General features: G+C 40.4%; 1 protein-coding gene across 1 annotated transcript in view; it reads left to right on the top strand.

The window, feature by feature from the left end:
• The window catches only part of arl15b (ADP-ribosylation factor-like 15b), a 114725-nt gene continuing 91063 nt past the window's right edge, over positions 1 to 23662 (top strand). The window contains exon 1 of the mRNA XM_060908850.1: positions 1 to 614. Within this exon, the coding sequence (XP_060764833.1) occupies positions 603 to 614 (12 nt within the window). The 5' untranslated portion in view covers positions 1 to 602. The remainder of the gene's footprint in view (positions 615 to 23662) is intronic.

Below are 23662 nucleotides of genomic sequence, written 5' to 3'. Positions count from 1 at the left end.
GCTCAAAATGGACATTTTCGGAGCCGAATTGACACCAGTAAACAGTTCGGTTTTACACAACTGATATAACTTTACCTCAAAATTTCTTTCTTAAGGCACAATCGATTGAGTTTTATCGAGTTTTGCGCTTGATTAGCTTTATCGGTGTTTGACTGACGTCGGGTCGAATGAAGTCTCGCGAGATGAGAATGTTAACGTGAAGTCGTGCTAGCAGCTTTTTTAGCCTGCTTCAAAACCTAAACACACTGACACACATACTTACAGTACACACACTCTCTTTCTCGCTGGAGTTTAGTTGATTGTTTTTAAAGGATTACAAATAAAGATAAATGGAAGCCATGTTGATGGATGTATAATAAGATATTTAAAAATATTGATAAGTTTAATAGAGAGAGAAGAAGGCTGGTTGTTCTTGTGAGGTATTTGAAAGCTAACGTTAATGTTTTTCTACCGAAGGGAGAGGCGGGGAACACACACACACAACACACACACACTATTAGTTTTTGGATGCAGTCGCTTTACACGGCATTTCTTTGGGAAGTCTGATTCTTCGGCCTGGATTTCACTTTCCTGAGGACAACAGCAAGATTTCGAGGCGTTTCATGGATTATCTGGTAAAGTAATAAAACACAGCAGCGACTTTTCCCTGAAGCTAACTGCTTTAGCTCGACGCCTTCTTACCAGCACTCATCATCTGCCTTCAATTAATCATTACACCTACAGTACAATCTTCATTTCCAAAAATACATTAAATACATATTTTCCGCGTTATATTGACATGATTTAAACCACTCCTTATTTAAAAATATCACTTTTCTTAAGCAAGGTTGTATTTCATTTTCACACTGTCTTGTTTTGTCATATGGCTTGAAAATCCTTTTTTATTCATCTTTTTTTAAAAATAGTATTCTAGTGACATGTTTTCTTACTTTATTTTCGTAAATGAAAAGGGTCTAAATATTGTTATACACGCCAAAAATAGGCACAGTGTCCCAAACTTAATCCTTTTGCCCAGTCCAAAAGTATTGGCACCCTGTATAAATATGAGCAGTAAGTGCTGCAAATATTTACTGCACAGAACAGTCTGAATATTTTTTTTTCTTTTTTTGGGGGGGGATAATTTTAAATAACTTAAATAATTCAAATAGTTGTTGTGAAGTACGTGTTTCGATGTATTTAGATATTTCAAGTATAAAAAGTAGAACTGAAAGGTTAAAAAATAAATAAGTTAATATTTAAGCAAATGTTGTATAAAGTACCAAGTATAGCAGATGACTTATTTGTTTTTTTAAAAAAAAAAGCAAAACTCTGCAATTCAAAAGTTTAAAAAGGGAATTTTAAGGATAAATATTTTGGAGGGAATAAAGTCCAAGTCCCTTTCTGCTCATTTTGCATGGACACTAACTGGAGTAGTGTTTTTTGTGAAGATAATTTCAGTCTTTGGATTTTTTTTTAAGTGAATTTATTTTTGTTATATTTGTATTTCCTCTTGAATTCGGGCCACGTGTTTTCAACACCTTTCAAATCTTTAGTCTAAAAGGTCGACACACAGCCATTAAATTCTTTGTTGTGTGTGCGTAACCTCCTCGCAGGTGCAGTCAGGCTTTGTGATTAAGCGATCCTGATCGAAGTCTTGTGAATCTTCTCAAGAAACATTTCTTATCGCTGGTGTTATTAAAGGGGTGGCTCACTCCTCCCAGAAGCCTCTGTGGCAAGGAGTGAGTCGCCATTTTTGACGGTAGCGATATTCCAGAAACAATCCATAACAATTCAGTGATATCACAGGCCACAGTTTTTAAACAAACATGAAATTAAAGATGCTTTGTCAAAGTATTTATTCTGTTTTCGTATGGTTCTTCTGGTGTAGTGACCCGACTCATCCTCGGTTGTTTTGCGGACAGCTGTGAAGAAAAGAAAAGATCAGGTGGATTTTGTTCAGAGGTTCCACGTGTGACGTAGATGAAGGAAAAAGTTCTTGATCTGTGTCAAAGGGATCATTAACGGAAGTTTTGCTACACAATTAACGAGCAGACTAGCAGTCACATGATTTCAAAACAATACAGCGAATTGAATTCTGGGAATGGGGAGTCGCCCCTTTAAGCTTCCTCTTTGCTAAAAAAACCCCTGCATATTCAACGTTTTTGACTAATGATTTAAATTAAACATGTGTATTTAATCCTTTGCCACTTTGTACTACTGAACTTTCAGCACTTTTCACAAAAATCTTTTGTTTGTGTTATTAGTGTCAATAAAAACAACGCTTCTTTTGTTTTGAGTCCAAACAGATGTCATGATGTCATGGATACAGCAAGGTCACTATACTAACTAGTGACACTCAGGTTATTAACATCATATGACACATCACTGAGTGACAAACTCATGTTGTTATAAGTGATTAAGGCATGTTTTTAAATATTTAAATATTAAATATATACTGCACAGTGCGTGGTATATAACGCCACCAGGCTCGGACAGGTGCTGCATTATATACTTATGGAAACTGCTAGAATAGTTTTTAAATGAAGTGCTCCGGACCTTATTGTTCCTGTCCTTCAGTGTTGTCCCATAATATATCTAGGAAAAAACAATGCTGATGTTTCAGAGCTGTCTCTAAGTGTTAGTAACATCAATATGGTAATATATCGAGGGAAAAAACCCCAACAAATTTTCTGGTGTTGTCTAATTTTATAGTTGCCCCTTAGTGCGTTATGGACAACAATGCAATAATATTTTTTTTTGGGGAAAAAAATCTGGTATTTCAGAGCTGTCTCAACAATGATGTTTCTAGAAAAATGCTTTGCTGATAATGATCACTTCTGGAAAAAACAATGAAAGCTGTTTCCCCCCTCCCCCGTCACTTCCGGTGCTAGTTTTGTGATCTCCCTCGAGAACATACACTGCAACCGTGCTATAACAAACTCGTAACGAACCAAGATCGTGTCCCCTGTCTTTTAATGACGATGTCAGAGTCTTCAAAAAAAAAAAACACATCACCGAGCCATGTGCTCCTATTCCCTCCCCCCCCAGGGACGAACAAAAAGTAATCAAGTCCGCAGTTAATACATATTAATGCCATAAAACAAAGGCTTAACAAGCCTCACTTATGTGTTGATCACTAACGGTTATCGAGAATGGAAACAAAGGATCGATAAAAGGACAAAATGACTGCGGACATCAGTGATTTGCAGCACATGAATTAACTGAATGGTGAAAATTTAAAACCTACACCGGTCACCTTCGTCATTTCCAGAACAAAGATATCATCACCTCCGTTCGTGGTCCTTTAACTCGGTCAATGAACTGCAATAGCGACTCGGACATTTAAGCGATCGAAGAAAGAGCAACCCAGGATTGCAGGTTTCTTCAGCAAGTAAAATAGATGGGATGCTGTAGTAGTATACTGTATCAGCTGGTATTCTGGAGCAATGAGGAACCAGGAGACAGACAGACACAACAGGTCACGGTGCATTTTATTAATTATTTATCTTTCAGTTTTCAGTCACTAGAGGTTTGGCTCGCGTACACGTAAATCTCACATAATAATAATAATAATAATACATTTTATTTATAAGCGCCTTTCAAGGTACCCAAGGACACTGAACAGTAAAAAAACAGTAAAAAGCAAAACAATAGTATAAGAACAACAATATCATGAGAAATCAATAATACCATTATTAAAAATCAGAGAGAAAAGGCCAAGCTAAAGAGATGTGTTTTTAGCTGTTTTTTAAAAGAGGACAGTGTTGAGCATTGGCGCAACGCTAGTGGCAGGGCATTCCACAGCTTAGGGCCATTAACACTGAACGCCCTGTCACCCATAGAGCAGAGCCGAGAGTAAGGGACTGCTAATAGGTGGACATCTGTGGAGTGAAGATTTAGAGGTAGCTGATATGGAGTTAGGAGATTTGATAAATAGGGAGGGGCCAGGTTATGTAGGGATTTATAGACAAGCAGGATAATTTTGTACTGGATGCGGTATTTGACTGGGAGCCAGTGCAGGTTGTAGAGAATAGGAGTAATATGATCCCAGGGCCTGGTGTGAGTGAGTACCCGAGCAGCTGAGTTTTGGACATATTGCAGCCTATTTAGTCGCTTGGCTGGGATGCCATCGAGCAGGGCATTGCAGTAGTCCAGTCTTGAGGTGATAAAAGCATGTATAAGCGTTTCAGCTGCAGATGAAGTCAAAGAGGGACAGAGTTTGGAGAGACTTTTCAGGTGAAAGAAAGCTGGTTTTAGTAATATTTTTAACGTGTGAGTCAAGAGAGAGTAGAGTCCAGAATAACACCCAGATTTCTTACTTCAAGAGTAGTGGAAGTGAAATAACCAGGAATAGATAGCTGTGAGTGCTCCAGTTTTTTCAAGATAGAAGGGGTGGAAATGAGGATGGCTTCTGTTTTGTCTTGATTTAATTTAAGAAAATTCTGCACCATCCAATTGTTGTCTGCATTTAGACAGTTGACAAGATTGGACGGAGGGAGTGGGTGAGAGGGTTTGGTTTGAATGTAAATTTGGGGATCATCTGCATAACAGTGAAAGTTGAGCCCATAATGCTGTATTATGTGGCCAAGAGGGAGGATGTATATTACAAATGGTAAGGGTCCCAGGACAGAGCCCTGAGGGACACCATGAAGGAGGGGTGATTTTGGAGGGGTGATTCATCACGTGTTCTCCACATGTTGGGGAACTCGTCTCTCTCTCGTTACTGTCCATCTGAAAGACACAGAAACTCATTAATAGACAGCCAGTAAGGTTCAACCTGGATCTTTGCTGTTCACAGCCGACATGCGACCACGCCCTCGCTGCCACACATACATACTTTTATGAACTGAAAGTGTACAATATTCATGTTATTTTTGACGCTGAAAAGAGCTTCTTATTTCCTTTACTTCTTAAATATGTAAGTGAATTAAGCGTAAATATAAATTAAACACAGGTGGGCTTGTTTTATGCAAGACTGAGTGTTTGGTGTGACAAGTGGGTCCATTTCGGTATGACAATATTTGGACGTCCCCCAAGGAGTTTGTTATAGCGGGGTTGCAGTGTATAGGTTTGATTAGATTGGACAGAGGTGTGGGGTGGCACATCTCAAACGTTTTTGGCCAGCTTCCACACACCATCACTCTGACGTCTTGTTTCAGAAGGAAATGCGTAAAACGTGCAGAATCGAATCACTGCTGCTTAACTGATGACACGTAATCTTTTCAGATTATACAATGAAGATTTGCTGATGATAGATCTACGATTCAAAAAAATGACACCACCCTAAAATGCAAGGTGATGTAGGAAGGAAAGATTTCTATCCTCCATCCTTTTGGTGGAGTTTAGCTCGAGCTTCGTAGCCACGTTCACACTGGAATTTTTTAATTTATTTTTTTGGTGGATTCAAATTAATATTTCTGAAGGCATCAGTCACAGCTGGGCTAAATCAGCTGATGAACATGTGAGGACGTTTTAACTTAATTAGCGTACAGGCTAGGAGTTCTTTTATGATGAGCGATTTTTGTCCAAAACGGCGTGTAACATTGCGTTGCAAAGAAGTATAACGGTGTAATCACATATCAAACGTAACTACACTAGAATCATACGGATAATGTGTTCACAAATTCCGATATTTGGATAAATTTGCTTTTAGTCAATCGGGTGGAAAAAAACAAATCAGTCACAGCAGCCTTGTCACTTCTGTACTTCAGCACATTGTGACTCGTGTCTCAAAATAGAAGCACTTCCTTCGGGAAGGTGACCTGGACGTCTGGCCTTTAACCTGCGGCAGCTGGTTTAGGATCACGGCGTGCTCCTGGGTTCGGGTCTACAGAAAGTCCTACGCTGAGTGAGGAGAGAAACGTCTGCTTTGGGTTGGGATTTTTCTCTGATGAATGTCTTCCTTGGCGGTGAAATAATTAAATAGTTCAGTCCAGAGTGTTTTATTCTGCAAAGCTTACAGTGTTTAGTTCGTTAACAGATGATGCGTTCCATGTTTTAATCATTGTTGTTAAAAATCAACGTTCTGGAGCATCCGTGAGACGAGTTAGTTTCTGTTCTGACTTGTATTGTGATAAACAGTCATTCCTTCACCAGCTCCCACAACCTTTGGGGAACTTTACAAAACACTGACACTGGAGACTCTTTCCGTAAATGTTAAATAAATGCTACGACATCAAGAATTACACATTTTACCTTCCTAAACAGCAACAACATTTAAAAAATCTCTTACTATTCTTCTTGCGTTATATGGCGCGCCTTCCATATAGGTCCCGTTGAATGGCCTGTTACTATGGAAACGATAACAGGTTAATATTAACCTGTTGTAAATCCTGTTTAAGCTGCGCTGTTATACAGAAATAACGCACACCTTCTGACCGATCAGGCTGGTGAAAAAGTGATGTCAAGGAGCATTCAGTGACGTTGTATTGTATGTGTGTTACACTAAAACGGACAGTGAATTTCTGAACGTCTGGGGGTTTGAAATTTCACAGCGGTGACTGTTCTATGGAGGAAAAACAGCATTCATGTTCATAAGCCCTAAAAACAATAATAAAATGAATCAACTGTAAAGAGATCCGATTTGAGGTAAAATTTGAGCAGTAAGTTTCTCCGTATGAGCGTAGCCTTGAACAGAGACGAGAGGTGAAATGAATTGAATCGTTTTGTTTGGAAATTCCGCCATTTTGTTTTTTCATGGTCTTGGCCGGCGGGGTTGTTATTCTTTTGTTTGTTTCTTTCCAGAAAGCTCATTCTTGCGTCATTTCTCCAGGTCAGAATTTTCACAGTTCAGTTTAACCCCCAAAAAGAAAAGGAACCGTGACTGTGCTTTCTCCATGGAAACGTTTCCACAATTTTTGGCGTCCTTTGTTTTTACTATTTGAACTTGTATGTATTGAACTTGTTCCACTATTGATGACTAATGAGGGTTTCCACGTTATATTTATTTTTCCCTCCGTTCCCACCCTGCTGTAGACTTATTACACCAGAGTATGTGGATTTGTGTGTTTGCAGCCGTCGGTGCGTTCCTGATGCTCATCTGTGTTACAGGTGGATGGAAAAACGTCCCATGGTGTTCAGCAGGGTCTCGGCTTGAGTTTCCTTCCCGGTCAGATGGATTATAAACCTCGGCCTGCGTCGTTGGCACAGAGAGAACTTCTGTTTTGTTAGACGTCCTGAGTTTCCTTCACACTATCGGTTTAATGGAACATAAACATATTTAGCATGGAATGTGTTGTTAGTGTGAATAGCTCATATGTTTATAGGTTTCCATAAGTTTTATTCATGGAGAATTTTGATAGCTAATGGATAAATGTTTAGGATGCAACAAAAATAACGTAACGTAATGCAAATGGCGTTCAGATGCTTGATCGTGAATATTTAGATCTTGCAATTTTTTTAAAAAAATTTGTACTCTGGTTATGTTTGGGACGCATTTGTCACATGATCACTGTTTTATTTCCATACGTTTGTGTCTTTTTGTATTTAATATTTGTTTGGGAATCCTCACGTGCCTCACAATTCGATTATAAAATGATTCTCTGTGTATCTCCATTACTCGAGTGTCCGTAACAACTGTGTCTGTGAATAAACCCTGGGACGGAATATCATACCTCGGCTTTGGGCTCCATTTTCATGATCTTCATGATCTGTCCTGCCAAATGTGTGTAAGAAAAATGAAATCTGTGTTTCTTTTATATGGCTGAGGAATGGTGCAGGTTGTGAGCAGAAACTGTTCTGATCAGGGTTACCTCTGACGGGGGGTTAAAATAACCATAGTCCTGATAAAACCGAAGCTTTCTTCAGAAGGTTTTCTTACTACTTGTCTTCTTCAAAGCCGTCTCCTCATCTCTTGTGTTTTTGTGCTAGTTTGCTAGGTCAGGACCTACGAGTACCTTTAAGAACATTTTATATTATTGGCATTAAAGGCTTCCTTCAAAGCCACTCCTCCAAAACACGTGAACGCGCACTGTCTGACTCCTGCTGGAGGACGAGTCCACTAGGGAGAGGAGTCGGAGCCAAGTAACAGAATTTCCCCCAAAAACAAAACAAATCAGACAAAAGATTCCTTCTCACTTGTTTCTTGAGAAATCCTATTTTGTTTACAGAATGCACGTATCATGTGCTCTGTTAAATAACGTATATCAAGTAAAGTGGGCATGGATTATAGATGAGTTTGTCCACGAGCAATAGCTCATGATAGTCGTATTGCTAAAAATAAGCAATTGTGTCCCATCCACTGATGAATCTGTCCTCTGTTGAAAGGTTGAAGGTTATCCCAACTCAGGAAATCTGGTATCAAAATTTTCTGAAGTTCCTACTTGAAATTATGAGTTGAAGCAGCATTCCAAGTTGGCAGCTCGTATTTACTATAATTCTGAAAGCATGTGAAGGCAAAGTTTGTAACTTTTGCGTTTTAGTTTTTCTTGTTTTGTTTATCAGTGCAAGCTGTTGTAGGTATAATGCTGGGTATAACTGGAAATTTTGGTGGCCATTTGTCTGCCATTCTTGTCCGAATATCTCTCTAGCTTTAGCATTTATTCCTGTCTGGCTTTGTGGAAGACCTTGGTCATGCGTATAGAGTGCACAAGCAGAGGTAGACGTCCAAGTGGACGTGCTTTTTACAGCCATGCAAGAGCTACAGATGACTGATTTGTCTTTTTTTTTTTTTTTGTTAGAACATTTGATTTATTCATTGCTATTGGGATGTAAACGGAATTTCAAGAAATGTAGCTAAAAAGGTTTCTTTAAAAAAATCGCTTATTCTGCCTTTAATTAAAGAAGAAATAAAGTGAGGCAACACAAACGTGTAATTTAAAACAAACAAAGCAAATCGTTCTGTTCTGACGAAATAAATGGCGGAGTGTAAACAGAGAACAGATCTAATATTCTAAATATTCAGGAATTACTTTGGAAATGGATTTCTTCAAATTTTGTGACTACTACTCCATTTGTAAACCTCAGAAAACAGTAAACATCCCTGAATAATGATCAGCTACAGACACTGAATGTGGTGCCGCATCAGAGACCAGAAGAAGAGAAAGATAAAATGACGAATGTAGAAACGGTTTCTTTACAGTTATTGTGGTAAAAACACGCAGGTGTATCTCTGTAGGGATCCTCACCATGTTGTCAGACGCTTTACTTTAATGTGGATGTTTGCCCGGTAGGATTACACGGTACAGCTGTGTACCTCAATACTGCACCCGTTTTAATCATTTTTGCCTCTGGTAAATAGTCGGCTCCTAAGAGATGAGAAAATAAAGCCCAGGTTAAAAAAAATAATAATCCTGGTGTTTTCCTTTCGTGACATTTCTGAAAATATCTTTCTAAAGCCCGTTTCAGACTGGATTAGTTTTACACAATGAGAATTAATGTAACTATTACTGGAATTATTTGTGGGATTTACGTCTCGCCGACAGACATGTTATGGTCATGTGACCTGCTAAAGGAAGGCCACGCCTTCTACAACAAGCTCTTATAATAAACGACAAAACAATACGCATGAAATTTTCCACGTGTCAGTCAAAATTACGACAGACAAATTTCCACAAATCAAAATCCGTCAGAAGGAAGAACTTTTAAGGGCTTTGATCTTATTTCTTTTTGTTTCATAATAAATACTTTCATTTTTACCACTGTGTTTAAACGATTGATTAATACTGTCCTCCGTTATTGTTTTGTTCAGTACGCTTTTGTCTTCACAGTATTACTGTTGATCCATCCCCTAAACATGTACATTAATGTTATTTCTACTGCGAGCTAATGTTAAAATAAATTAACTGCTGTAAAGTTGCAACGTTGTGTCAACTTCAAGAAAATCTTCATTTCTTGTCATCCGTGGGTTCCTCATGGAGCAGTAAACCCATTCCATGAAACGGAAAAGGACTAGGGGTGGGGTGAGATGACAAGTACTGTATCGCGGTTCTCAAAGAAATGTGTACAATTCACGATATTTTAAGGCATATCGTGGTGGGTGGTTTTTTTTTTTAAATTTGTTTTATTTACCTGAGAACTTCCAGCAGTCTTTTTTTTTTTTTTTTTTTTAGTTTCTTTTTAACCTTGCAAATTTTGTATTAAAATCTGTTGGTCTGTTTCATTTAAATTTGATACATTTTTAAAAATTATTGAAAAGGAGAAAAACATTAAAAATGTATAAAACAAATGTAACCTCAAATCATGTTTCCAGTCAGTTTTTAAAATTATTTAATGAATAAATAGCCAATTGTACTGTATCTACAAGCATGTCGTGACAATTTATCATGATATCGTGTCGTCTCATCGACCAGCCCTGCATTTGTGTTCACGCTGAAATAAAGTTAAATTGTTGTTCTGTCATTCTAAACTTGTCATGGATTATGTAAATCTTTTTTTTTTTAATTATTGCAGCCTGATGTTTTGTCAGGCGGTGACCACCCATGTCGTCCAAACCTCCCACTGCTAAAATCAAATAAACACCAGTGAGCGTCGTTCCAGTTCCAGAACCAGTTCTCCTTTTGTGTGTGTTGTTTGTCCTCTGAGCTGTTGGTTTGCGGTGCCTTTTTGTTTCAGCGCCGTGTGGGTCGAGGGACTTGGTGGGTGGTGAGTGCAGGACGTTCTGCTCGAGCAGCTCTGTAGTAGCTGCTGAGAGCCCGGGGGTAATGTGGGTCGTTAGTGCCCTATGAGAGCTTCGTGAGCTGCTCTTAGGGCTAATGGTGTGTTTAAAAAGCTACGTAATCAGCTCGATCTCTTTAATAGACTCTCTGAGCCTTGAGACTTGGGGTTTTATTTAGATGATTTGGCTCCGAAGTCAGGAGAAAAGAGTCTGTGTTGGAAAAACCGTTCAAAAACAAGAACTGTGGCATTAAACACCACGGTGACGCAGTGTTTGTGTCCATGCCAAGAACAACCTGTTGTCTAATTAACTGATTAGGTAAGCATCTCATGTTGATTGAGATCGAATTATTAATTTCATAGCTCTTTTCTTTTTTAAATGCCAGAAAGGAGCAGTTAGTGGCACAGTGTTGCAGAGCCTGAAGCTAATGGCATCCTGAAGTCCTGGGGATAGAAATATTGGCCCAGGCACAGTCCAAATTATCCCAGAGGCAGTAAAAATTTGACCAGGTTTTGGTAAAAATGGGCCCGGGGATGATCTGTGGCAGTAAGAATTGGCCTGGAATGGTAAAATCTGGCCTGGAGCTGGAGAAATAGGTTTGGGAATGATTAAAAACTGGCTTGGGGTGGTAAAAATTCACTTGGAGGCAGTAGAAATTGGCCCAGGCATGGTAAAAAATTATCCCATGGATGGTGGAAATTGGACTGGGGCAATAAGATTGCTTCAGGGACAGTAAAAACTGCCCTGGGAGCAGTAGAAATATAGCCCGGGATGGTAAAATTGGCCTGGGGATGATGGAAATCGTGCAATCTCTAATAATAACTGATCTTTCATATGTGAGATTGATTTGTTTGTTTAAATGCTGTTACACGTCGACTAGATATATTTTGAAGTGCAGTAACCAAAAGATTTAAACTGATTTGTTTATTATGAAATAAAATATTGTTGGTTTTAAAGATAAAATCTTGTAACAACAAACTTGAAGTTTCAGGAGAAAGCACATCTGTACACCATTCCTCCCACTTTGATTAATCCCCAGTGAGTCCTGTTCCTCTGAATCCTCTGTGGTTTTGTTTCGTAACGCCACAGGAAACGCTTGAGATCAGCATCTTTAGAAATCCTGAGAAGTGTTTAACCTGAGGCTAGATATCCAACACGGTTTCACAGCCTTGATTAGTTTATGTTAAACTGTTGGGTGGAGTCACTTGCTGTGGGATTTTCTCAGATTGCTGCAGTTCTGCTTTTTCAGGTTGCATTATAAACTAAGTGATGAGTCATCGTGCTGGCATGATGCAGTGTTAAATCTGATATAATCTTAATTACGTTAAAATCGTAAGTGAGGAGTAAAACACTGTGGGTGTTGTGCTGTTACAGGAAAATAAACAACACTGGGTTGGTGTGATGTAGTTCCAGTTATCACTCGGAAGTTGATTATTTTCCTACAACAGCACACTCCTCTTATCGTGCAGCAATTTACAATTTTATAATTCATTTATAGTTCCATTTAAAGTAAAATATTTAGTTCCTGTTCTTACATTAGTGTTACGTTCTGACCAATCGGAATCCAGAATTCTTTATCACTGTGATTTTTTTTTTTTTTTATAAAATCTCATGAATTGCGACAGGTTTATTTATAATGTGATGAAGGTCCAGGTCTCTTCAGGCTAAAAATGGAAACTGTCCCAAGGAGGAGTGGCAACTGGAGCCACGCTGTTCCACACACGTTCCACTTCCGGGCTTTGATAAAGCAGGATATAGCCATCAGGGTGATGGTGGAGGAGTTTGGATTGGACAGCGCTCCCTGTGGCCTTGGCCAGCTCACCCAAGGGCATGCTGGGAAACGGGGATCGTCTGAGCGTCCAAACAGGATGTCATTCAGAAAGCAGCCGGTGTTGTGAAAGGTGGGAACAGGGTGGGAATAGGTCACGAATTAGGAAAACAAAAGAGCTGCTTCCTCTACCTCTACGAGCTCCCAGACGGCTGGATTCGTTGGGTCTCACGGTGACGGGTGGACTCCCGTCACAATTGTTAGCCGTGTTCGTCAGTCGATGTATTGTTAGGATGAAAAATGGGTTTTATTTATCAGAAATGGTCTGAGTTGGGGGTGTAAAAAATGTACAGAATCAGAAAATTGGTTCAGCAGTCTTGGATAAGTTTACAAAAACAGATCTGGTTAAAAAAAAAAAAAGGGGTGGAAATGGTTAAACTGATGATGCACTTTCCCTGTGTGTGGGAGACAGACAGACAGATAGATGGAGAGAGAGATGGGTGGATGGATGGAGGGAGGGAGATGGGGAGACAGACAGATGGAGGGAGAGTGAGAGACAGATGGAAAGAGACAAACAGATGGGGCGAGAGGCAGAGAGAGAGAGACAGGGAGCGGTGGAAGGAGGGAGCAAGAGACAGATGGAGAGACGGAGACACTGACAGAGGGAGAGAGGGATGGACAGACAGAGAGATGCAACAAAAGCTCAGCGGGAAGTTCAGACAATAAAATGCACAAATCTCACTACACACTGACTGAGACTGCATGGGGTAATGAGGCACTGTATGGCCAAAAGTTTCTGGACACCTGCTCATCACACTTTTTTTTTTTTTTTTTTTTTTTGACCTCACATTCCAGACTTATTCCCCTTTACTGTTATAAACTTCACCCTTCATAGTTCATAGGGTTGTGTCAGATTGCTTCCTTTATTTTATGTTCTTTATTTATTGGCAATAAAATAGTGATTGGTTTTCACTAAATGTTCTCGATGCTACTGTTAGTCCCAGACCTAGTGAACTAGTATCAAGTCAAAGTCTCTCTCACGCCAGAATCTGGTCTTCCCAGGCAGTCTCCTGTCCCAGTACTAACCAACTCTTAGGCGTATGGGTGCGGCGCTGATCTCTGTTTCTGTAGCCCTCGGCCTCTCGCCTATACAGCTAGGGTTACAGTTGGGTGTGGGTCCTCTGGTAACCGCGAGAGTTTGACTTCCCCACTCACATCTGTATTGCAGCGTGCCTTACCAGACAGTAGTAGGTACCATATTTATGATGGTCTTTGGTATGACCCAACCGCAAGTAGAGCTCGTGATCTCCCGGTCGAGAGGCGGATATGCTAACCACTAGGCCAACTTGCGGTCAGTGGATTAATATGAGGATGTGTTTTTGATTGAGACTCCAAAGCTCTTCTGTAAGTCGCTGTGGATAAGGGCGTCTGCTAAACGCTGTGAACGGAATTAAAATAAATGATTTTAAACTCCTTGGTATCCAGGGCTCAACATTAATGGTAGCCCGACTGTCCGGGAAGCCCAAATGTTTAATTCGAACAAGTCAAATCTGCATCTGCCTGTCCAACGGGACGAGTTGAACATTTTGTTGAAAATGGCCATTTTTATAGTAATTATTCACGAGTTACATCAGTAAGATCCAACAAATCTAGTTCAATCTCCTCAGTGATCTGTCCCTGTTATTGTTTACAAAATTCCGGGGAAGCAGAGTACAGCAGGTGTGTGTAAAAATAACCGTGTTGTAATATTTAGTTATAGGTTATTAGACTTGATCGACATCCGAGAACTGGCGATCAAATACCTCAATAAAATAAATGTGCGTTGAATCATCTTTTCATTCGGGCATTTGTTGTATTTTTCTTTTGTATGGTTCACATTAACCATCACAAATGTGGTGAAATATGTCGGGGGAAATTTACGACAGTGCTGAACTCACTCACAGTTTGTTTTCATTTACAGCGTGATTCTGTCACCTTTGTCATGTCCGACTCGTTTTCTTTTTAAATTAATTTATACTTCAGGTTTTACTGGATTAATCAGGATTTAACTTTATTTCCTCCAGACGCTTTGAGTTTGGGTGAGTCTAAAGGCCTCTGCATGCTCTTGCGACAAGGCTTTCGCAGATAGCTTTTCGCAGACAGTTGTAATTTATCGTTGAGCGGGGAGTAATAGGCGTGCGCGATGTTATTCACCGGCACAACGCAAGGGGGCACGAAGTCGCTAGGAGTAGTTGGTGGGTGTGGTTAGTGGAGCGTTTATCCTCCGGTTACTTATAATGACTAGAACTTTTTTTTATTTTTATAATGACTAGAACTGGAGTCGTATAGATGTACGTACTTCCTCAATCAACCGCTCTTCATGCTGCTCCATCTTCGCTCGTGTTTTTAAAAATGCCGGTTGTGAAAACAAAACAAACCGGGAAAGTAGGGAAGCGGAAGTGCGTGTGCAGCGGATGTAGAGTGGACCAATCGGAGCCCTCTTGTCTGCGAGGCTTCTGCGGTGGTCACAATTTTTGGGAGGTGCGCGCAGAGCGTCTGCGAAGGTGGGGGGGCTACGCAGACACTGTCTGCGACGCTGTCTGCGAGGACTGGGTTGTCAGCATAAATTGGCCTTAACTCTTAAAACCGAAGATCAGGTAATGGGTTAGAACACACACGCACACCATAATGGGGCATTGGGTTGTTTTTATTTGTTACAGTTAATGTTTGAGGCTTTTTTGTTGAAAAATTATTAATCATTAAAGCGTAATTATAACCATACCTGCTTTTTCATAAACTTTTGTTAATCACTTTCCTTTCTTTGAACTAGTAAATACATAGGAATAAAAAGGTTATGGTCCGGGTGAGTGAGATCTTGCTGCTTGTCTGACTGGATGAGTGGATTAAAGCGTTAATGTTGAGCCGTAGGTATGTTCTAAATATAAAAGTGGAGTAATCCATGCAGATTATATGAGCTCAAGTCGGGGTTGAAAATTAGTCGTCTTGTGCGTAAATTAACCCATAATTAGGATACGAACGTGTTTCGGAGCAAATTTGTGAATAAATCTGTTCATCTCCAGCTTAATAAATGAGCCCCACTTCAACATGGAAAGCTCCACCTGCTGTTTCCTGGATGTTCAGAGAAGCTGTGGAGGAACTTTAGAGAAACTGGTTTCAGTCCATACTAAAGATCTCAGCAACACCACACGCATCTCAGCTATCACGTTTGGAGACCTGGACAGTGAGGACTGCGTGTTTTTATTCAGCTCTAGTTTTACATCCTGCTGCAGCGTTAATACGGCACAAATCCTCCTGATGATCCTCTGCCTCGGAGCAGGCTCTTAACGTTTACTATTGTCCCCATCCAAATGTTGTGTTGCTGCTGGATTGTGTGTCCTTCAGCAAGGAGTTTGTGTTTCAGAGCTTAACGGAGACCTTGTCGTTTTGTACATTATCCATGAGGGGATTATTCCATTCGTAATCTTGTGTGGCCTGAAAACCTTATTCTTACAGGATTATTTCATAATTGTCTTTAATCTCTTTTGACCAATTGTGCTGGGGAATTCTGGCTTCTGATTGGTCAGTAGGTGTTGATTTGATTTTTCATTACAGCAGCTCTGACATGCTGCTGCTGAGGGTTTTCCTGTCACAGCATGATGCTGGGTGTTTGTTGGAAAATTATAAAGTGTAGAGAAATATGTGGTGATGGGTTGAATATGGTTAATGTTTAAAAAATAAATAAAATAAATACTATCTATTATCTGTAGCTGCTTATCCTGTCCTACAGGGTCGCAGGCAAGCTGGAGCCTATCCCAGCTGACTAGAGGTGGGGTACACCCTGGACAAGTCGCCAGGTCATCACAGGGCTGACACATAGACACAGACAACCATTCACACTCACATTCACACCTACGCTCAATTTAGAGTCACCAGTTAACCTAACCTGCATGTCTTTGGACTGTGGGGGGAAACCGGAGCACTCGGAGGAAACCCACGCAGACACGGGGAGAACGTGCAAACTCTGCATAGAAAGGCCCTCGCTGGCCGCTGGGCTCGAACCCGGACCTTCTTGCTGTGAGGCGACAGCGCTAACCACTACACCACCGTGCCGCCCTAAAATGAGTACATGGCTTATAAATATTGTATAGATAAGTATTTAATGTTAAGACTATATTTTTCTTTTTAAATTAAAATATTTGTTGACCTCCAACTACGAAGTAACAGTAACCTTTTATATCGATTAAAATTTCCTACTAAGTTTGGGGGCGTCGTTGCCAGGGCTCTACAGTGCGCCCATTTCACTCGCATTTGCGAGCGAATTTTTCAGCATGCGAACGACGGAAAAAAACCACGCGCATTCGTGCGAGGGCTTCTTGCGGCCGACAGTTTAGGAAAGCACTGAGCACAGACGCGACGAGTTTAACATTCTAAAATGTATCAAACGTTAAACTGCAAAGTATGTAAATCCAGCACTGGATAGTCTACCTAATATAGTGTAACGAGTAACGGCCTGTATTGTTGTGTGTGTGTGTGTTCTGCCTGCGCCTTGCTCCCTGTCTGTAGTTGCGTGCATTGCCTCTGTCTTGCACCTGCGGTGGTTCCCATGGCAGCCGGGGGGGGGGGGGAAGTTGCATTTTTTTTTTTTGCCGTTCTGCCACATCTTTCTGTGATTGCCCCTCTTTCCCACGGTTGTATGTTGTGGGTGTGGCATTAGGTGGGAAAAGTGCTTTTTAGGGATTCATCAGATCATTCAACTGAGAGATAACTGAGAGCTGGTTCGGACCGAGCTGAGAAATATATTCGCTATGCAGAGAATAACGGCGTTTTTTTAAAAGCAATGATGGTGGAAACAAGAATAAAAGAATGGACGAGGAAAAACATTTAGATGGGAACATTTAGATGGGAACATACAACACAGCAGAAAAACAAATAATATACAGTATATACAAATGGTGCATGTCACAACACAGCAGAAAAACAAAATATATAAACAACTGGGCGTGTTGAGTTGCAGATGTTAATTGCACATTAGTTATAGAAACTCAGTTCAGCTACAAAACTCAGGATATTGCACTGTATTTGGTATTGCATTGTATTGGGTATGGATGTAAAAGTGTAGAAATAATAAATATAAAATATACAAAAGCTATAAAAACTAAAAAGTTGCTCTGTGAGGTTGCACTGTAATAAGTATTGCACTGTATCAGGTAAGTGTGAGAATATTGTCCTTTTAGGTCCTTGTTGGTGCATTGTTGCACCTGCCAGAAGTGGCATCAGTCAGTGCATGTAATTAGCCTTTTTCACATTACGTCACTTGCAGAAGAACCTCACATCCGTTTTCAGCCTTTTGAATGGAAGAAGAGGCGGCATGCTAATCTGCTGGCTAACAAGTAGCAACCATAGAAAGTCAGTAAACTTCCTTTCCAAAACAAGGCAGATAGGTGACTGGAATGGTCGCTAACAATACGTAATGATAAACAACAATGCACAATATTATCAGTCTTATCTGTGAATGACACGGTTTTGTTAACATATGTTGCCGCCGTATACCTCTTCTTCCATTCAAAAGGCTGAAAACGGATATGAGTTCCCCTGCAAATGACGTCATGTGAAAAAGGCTAATTGTTCAAGGTGGTTATGGCCTGTGGGGAAAAAACTGTTTTTGAGTCTGTTGGTCGTTGCTTTGATGCACCTGTAACGCCTGCCTGAGGGCAGCAAGTCAAAGAACTCAGAGCCAGGGTGGGAGCTGTCCTTGATGATGTTGTTAGCTCTGCTCTCTGTTTAGCTACTGTTTGTTCATTCATTCGTTCATTCATTCATTCATTCTCAATTGAATTTTGTGTGTTGGTGTGTCTAAGGTTTGCGCTGCAATAAACCTTTAAAATGAAAACCTGCTTGTGCCCACATTTTTTTCCCTGTGCTCCTAAAGTTTTTAACTTAGGAGCACGTGTGCTCCTGAAAAAAAAAAAAGTTAGTGTAGAGCCCTGGTCGTTGCTCAGGTGGATAAGGCGCCATACCATAAATCCGGGGACCCGGGTTCGATTCCGACCTGAGGTCATTTCCCGATCCGTCTCTCTCTCTCTCTCTCCTGCTCATTTCCTGTTTTTATACTGTCCTATCCAATAAATGTGAAAAAAGCCCCCAAAAAAATCTTTAAAAAAAAAAATTTCCTACCAAGTTTGCCTGGTTCATGAAATCACCGTGTTTCATGTTCACCACACTGCCTTCATGGATTTTCTGTCTGTTAAGCAGCATGAGAGTCCGAGTGTTTGTTTTTTCTGCCTGCGTTGCAATCAGACAGTAGTGTTCCTCATCTCCTAAGGCATTCTATTGAATTTCAGTCTGTAAACTTGACATGCATTGTCGTCCTGGATGGCACACAGGCAGCAATAATCACCACCTTTCCTGCTCTTGCTGTATGAATGAATGGAATCGGCTCCTTCTTTAGCAGGAAGATTTCTTTTTTTTTTTTTTTGTATTAAAGGGGTTACAAATTCCCCCGTTTGGGTTGCCAGTCATCATTTCGGGACCTTCCTGTTGTTGGTTCGAGCCAGTCTGGCAAACGTCCCAGTTTTCAGTGGAAATGCTCACTGGTGCCAACACGACTCCTTCCTCACTCTGTAAGAGGTGAAATGCAAAAAAAAAAGGTACAAATCAGATTCTGGTACTTGGACATTTTCACATTACACAGTATGAGTCAGAATGCTTACGTTTGCTCACAGTGTACACTCTTCAAAACGTGTGGGTTTTTCAGTGGTTAATGGCTCAAACTTTCTAAAGAGGCTTTAGACTTGAACCTTTTCAAAAAGGGAAGCTCCTCTTTTCTTTGTAGTAGTTTATAAATAACATCTTTTAAAGCTTCCTTGAGAATGAAAATGGTTTTTAAAGTGCTCGAGGAACCGGGAGCTGCACAAGAAAACTGTACGATCATGATCTTGATTTGTTTCTCCGAGCAATCCGATTCCTATGGAAGTCAAATTGTCGAAGTCTGGATCTTGAGAAATCCAAAGTTTGAGATGCTAAGGTGAAGTTTTGAGATGATAAGTAGAAAGTTTGAGAAAGTTTGGGTAATAAGTCAAACTTGAGAGGCATCAAAATTTTGAGATTATGAAATGGACTGTTGAGGTAATGAGTCCTAATTCACATCAAGGTTTTGAGATAAGAAGGCTGAATTTTGAGAGAACTTGTTCTCAAGATAAATCAGAATTTTGATCTGACTTCAAATTGAAAAAGCTTGAATATCTCAAGATTTTGACTCCATCCAAAAATCTTTCTCAAAATTCCCACTTCTCAAAAGTTTGTCAAGATTTCTTCTCATCTCAAACGTCTGACTTCAAATTTAGAAATGTTGACATTTCTAAACTTTGTATAATAATTGGAAATATTGATGCAAGTCCATATTTCAGAGCATTTTAATACCTTCACATATTTTGTCTCGTCGTCTTCCGCTTATCCAGAGCCGGGTCGCAGAGGCAGCAGTCTGAGCATGGAAGCCCAAACTTCCCTCTCCCCAGACACCTCGGCCAGCTCCTCGGGAAGAACACCGAGGCGTTCCCAGGCCAGCTGAGAGACATAGTCCCTCCAGCGTGTCCTGGGTCTTTCCCGGGGCTTCCTCCCGGGGGGACATACCTGGAACACCTCCCCAGGGAGGCATCCAGGAGGCATCCGAAAGAAATGCCCAAGCCACCTCAGCTGATTTCCTCTCGATGTGGAGGAGCAGTGGCTCTACTCCGAGCTCCTCCCGAGTGACTGTGCTTCTCACCCTATCTCTAAGGGAGTGCCCAGCCACCCTGCGAACGAAACTCATTTCGGCCACTTGTATCCACGATCTTGTTCTTTCGGTAATTACCCGAAGCTCATGACCATAGGTGAGAGTCGGAACGTAGATTGACCGGTAAATCGAGAGCTTCGCCTTTTGGCTCAGCTCCTTCACCACGACAGACCGGTAAAGCAACCGCATCACTGCGGAGGCCGCACCGATCCGCCTGTTGATCTCACACTCTGTCCTTCCCTCACTCGTGAACAAGATACTTAAACTCCTCCACTTGAGGCAGGACTTCTCCACCAACCTGGAGAGGGCAAGCCACCCTTTTCCGGTCGAGAACCATGGCCTCTGACTTGGAGGTGCTGATTCTCATCCCAGCTGCTTCACACTCGACTGCAAACCGCCCCAGTGCGTGCTGAAGGTCCTGGTTTGAAGAAGCCAAAAGGACATCATCTGCGAAAAGCAGAGATGAAATCCTGTGGTTCCCAAACAGGATTCCTTCCGGCCCCTTGCTGTGCCTAGAAATTCTGTCCATAAAGATTATGAACTGAACCGGTGACAAAGGGCAGCCCTGCCGTGCCGGAGTCCAACATGCACTGGGAACAGGTCTGACTTACTGCCGGCAATGCGAACCAGGCTCCTGCTCCGTTTGTACAGGGCTCTTAGCAAAGAGCCCCGAACCCCATACTCCGGAAGCACCCCCCACAGAATACCATGAGAGACACAGTCGAATGCCTTCTCCAAATCCACAAAGCACATGTGGACTGGTTGGGCAAACTCCCATGAACCCTCGAGCACCCTATGAAGGGTATAGAGCTGGTCCAGTGTTCCGCGACCAAGACGAAAACCGCATTGTTCCTCCTGGATCCGAGGTTCGACTATTGGCCGAATTCTCCTCTCCAGTACCCTGGAGTAAACCTTCCCTGGGAGGCTGAGAAGTGTGATTCCCCTATAATTGGAGCGCACTCTCCGGTCCCCTTTCTTAAAAAGAGGGTCCACCACCCCAGTCTGCCACTCCAGAGGCACTGTCCCCGACCGCCACGCGATGTTGCAGAGGTGTGTCAGCCATGACAGCCCCACAACATCCAGAGACTTGAGATACTCGGGGCGGATCTCATCCACCCCCGGTGCCCTGCCACCGAGGAGCTTGCTAACCACCTCAGTGACTTTGGCTTGGGTAATGGACGAGTCCACCTCTGAGTCATCAGCCTCCGCTTCCTCAATGGAAGACGTGACAGTGGGATTGAGGAGATCCTCGAAGTATTCCTTCCATCTTTTGTTTCTTTCTAAAAATCTAAATCCTTATTAGTAAATTTAAGTACATTTTTAAAACGTAGCTTTGTGGACAGTTTCCATAAAGGCTTTTAAAAAAATTTATTTTAATTGTACTGCTCTTGTGTGGGTTTTTTTTTTTTTTTGAGAAGAACATTTAAATTTTGTCAATTTTATAGCCCTTCATTTGCTCGTGTCTCTTGTATTGAGTTGTTTGTGGGCGTGGCCTGTCCTTGTATAATTTTTCATTCTATTGAAAAAGGGTAGGAATATGAAAATGTGCTTGTTTGAGTTACAGGTTATGTGCCAGGCTTTGTATTAGCAAATTAGTAGCGCAAGTGAAAAGTACTATACCAGGCGCTTTCCCGGGGCACCGGTGATCTCTGGCTTCCTCCCAGCTTTATTTTTCTTCGTAATGTTTCGATACACATTTAACGAGAAGTCCTTGTATGACGGGATAACATGAAGCCATAATGAGGTTATGAGCAGTAAGTTCTTATTTATTAAAGAACACCACAACATGCCTTTTTAGTGTAATTTATCACTGAGGAATCTGATCCATATTTAGTCGTTTATATTTAGGAAAATGAAACAATTCTCTCGACTGGATATAAAGAAGGAAATGAGATCTGGCTGCCAAAAAAATGCTGAAGGAGAGTCAGGATTAGGATCTGAAATTATATTTAGGCTTCTATAAATAAGTGACACACTAACACTATTGCTCACTCCTCTTACAAAAAAAAGGGTGTGTGTAGATTTGATTAAAGTCTCCCTGTGAATCTGATCAACAAGAAAACATCTGACATTGAGACCCAGGCTTATAAATCATTACGATAAATTCTAACTTGTGTAATCCCCCCCCTCCTTTTCCGCTTAAAAAAAAAAAAGGCAAAACAGCCCTGTTCCAATGTTTCCGATGCATGGAAGTGATCTGACATGCATTTTTAAAAAATAAATAAATAAATGAGAGGATGTTTTCCAGGTCAAACACTGTCCTTAGCCTCTTTATCAAATTCCTTCCTTTCCCCGGGGGGGGGGAATTGCCAGGAAAAAAGTATTTTCTTTTGCTTAATTTTTAACCTTTTTTTTAATTTAAAAAAAAATATTATTTAAATTTTCTTTTAATAACATTTACGGTGTACATCACAAAATATATATTGGTAATTGAAGGCATTTTTCCGATTAAAAAAAAAAAAAAAACCTGCCAGAAAAATTATCCCAGTCCATTAGAACTTTTAAAATCTTTTATTAAAAATGTTTAAAAAAAAAAAAAAAACCTAGAAGTAAGTGTCCACAAAAAATAAATTCACACATGATGATTAGGTTTGGGTGACGCATCAAACATGTATCTTGATCCTTCACTGATGATTTCTTGGCAAGTGAAAGAGTTTCAGTTTGAATTAAAAAAAAAAAACCTTTAAAAAAATTGCCTGGGAAAATAAATTGTTTAATTTACAAAATGAAGAGAAAATCCTGTAAAGAAAAATCTGTACAGGTTTTTTTTTTTTTATTCAATCCTTTCTCTTATTACTAAATATTTTTCATTTTTACACTGAGTTACTCAGTCTTTCTTAATTTTTCCTTCTTCCTACATTCTTAGTATTACAATCTTTTTTTTTTCATTCTTTTGACCTTGTTGACAATTACCCAATCTTTCTTTTTCCTTCTTTCTATATTCTTTATCACTAAATCTTATTTCTTTCTACACTGACAATTATTCAGTCTTTCTGTCTTCCTGTTTTGAGTCTCTCTCTCTCTTTCTCTCACATACTCTCTCTCTCTCGTATAAGATTCAAAGTTCTGCTGCAGTTCCACAGGTTCAGTCTGACAGCAAATGCTCGCCTACCTCACGGTCATATCTTTAACATCCCGTGTGTGTTATTTATTTATCCCTGAAGGCAGTGTTTGTGAATTTAGGGGTGTGTGGGTGTGGTGAAAGTGTGTGAGATGGAATATGGTTTAAAAAAAAAATTTTTTAATGACTTTCAGACCTGCATACCTTTTACACATTTTGTGCCAAAGCCTCACATTTTAACAACAGAACACAACAATATTCCAGAAGAGCAGCTTCCTCCTCTACCCAAATAAAAAACAAAAAACAGGAGATGAGGTGAAGCCAGTTGTTGTCTGATTGATCTGGAATGGTTGACAGTCGCTGTGTCCGAACAGTGTGTCCTCTGACTGAACCATCATTAAATAATGTCACATCAGTTAGTTTTATTTATTACATGGAATTTAAAAAAATAAATAAATAAAATAGCACTTTTTGTTTCAGTGGAGAGAGAAAAAAGGCTGAATTAAAAAA

This window comes from Neoarius graeffei, chromosome 25, assembly GCF_027579695.1.
Source record: "Neoarius graeffei isolate fNeoGra1 chromosome 25, fNeoGra1.pri, whole genome shotgun sequence".
Classification (NCBI taxonomy): Eukaryota; Metazoa; Chordata; class Actinopteri; order Siluriformes; family Ariidae; genus Neoarius; species Neoarius graeffei.
The sequence above is the reverse complement of the archived record's forward strand: the minus strand, read 5'-3'. Positions and strand labels throughout refer to the sequence as shown.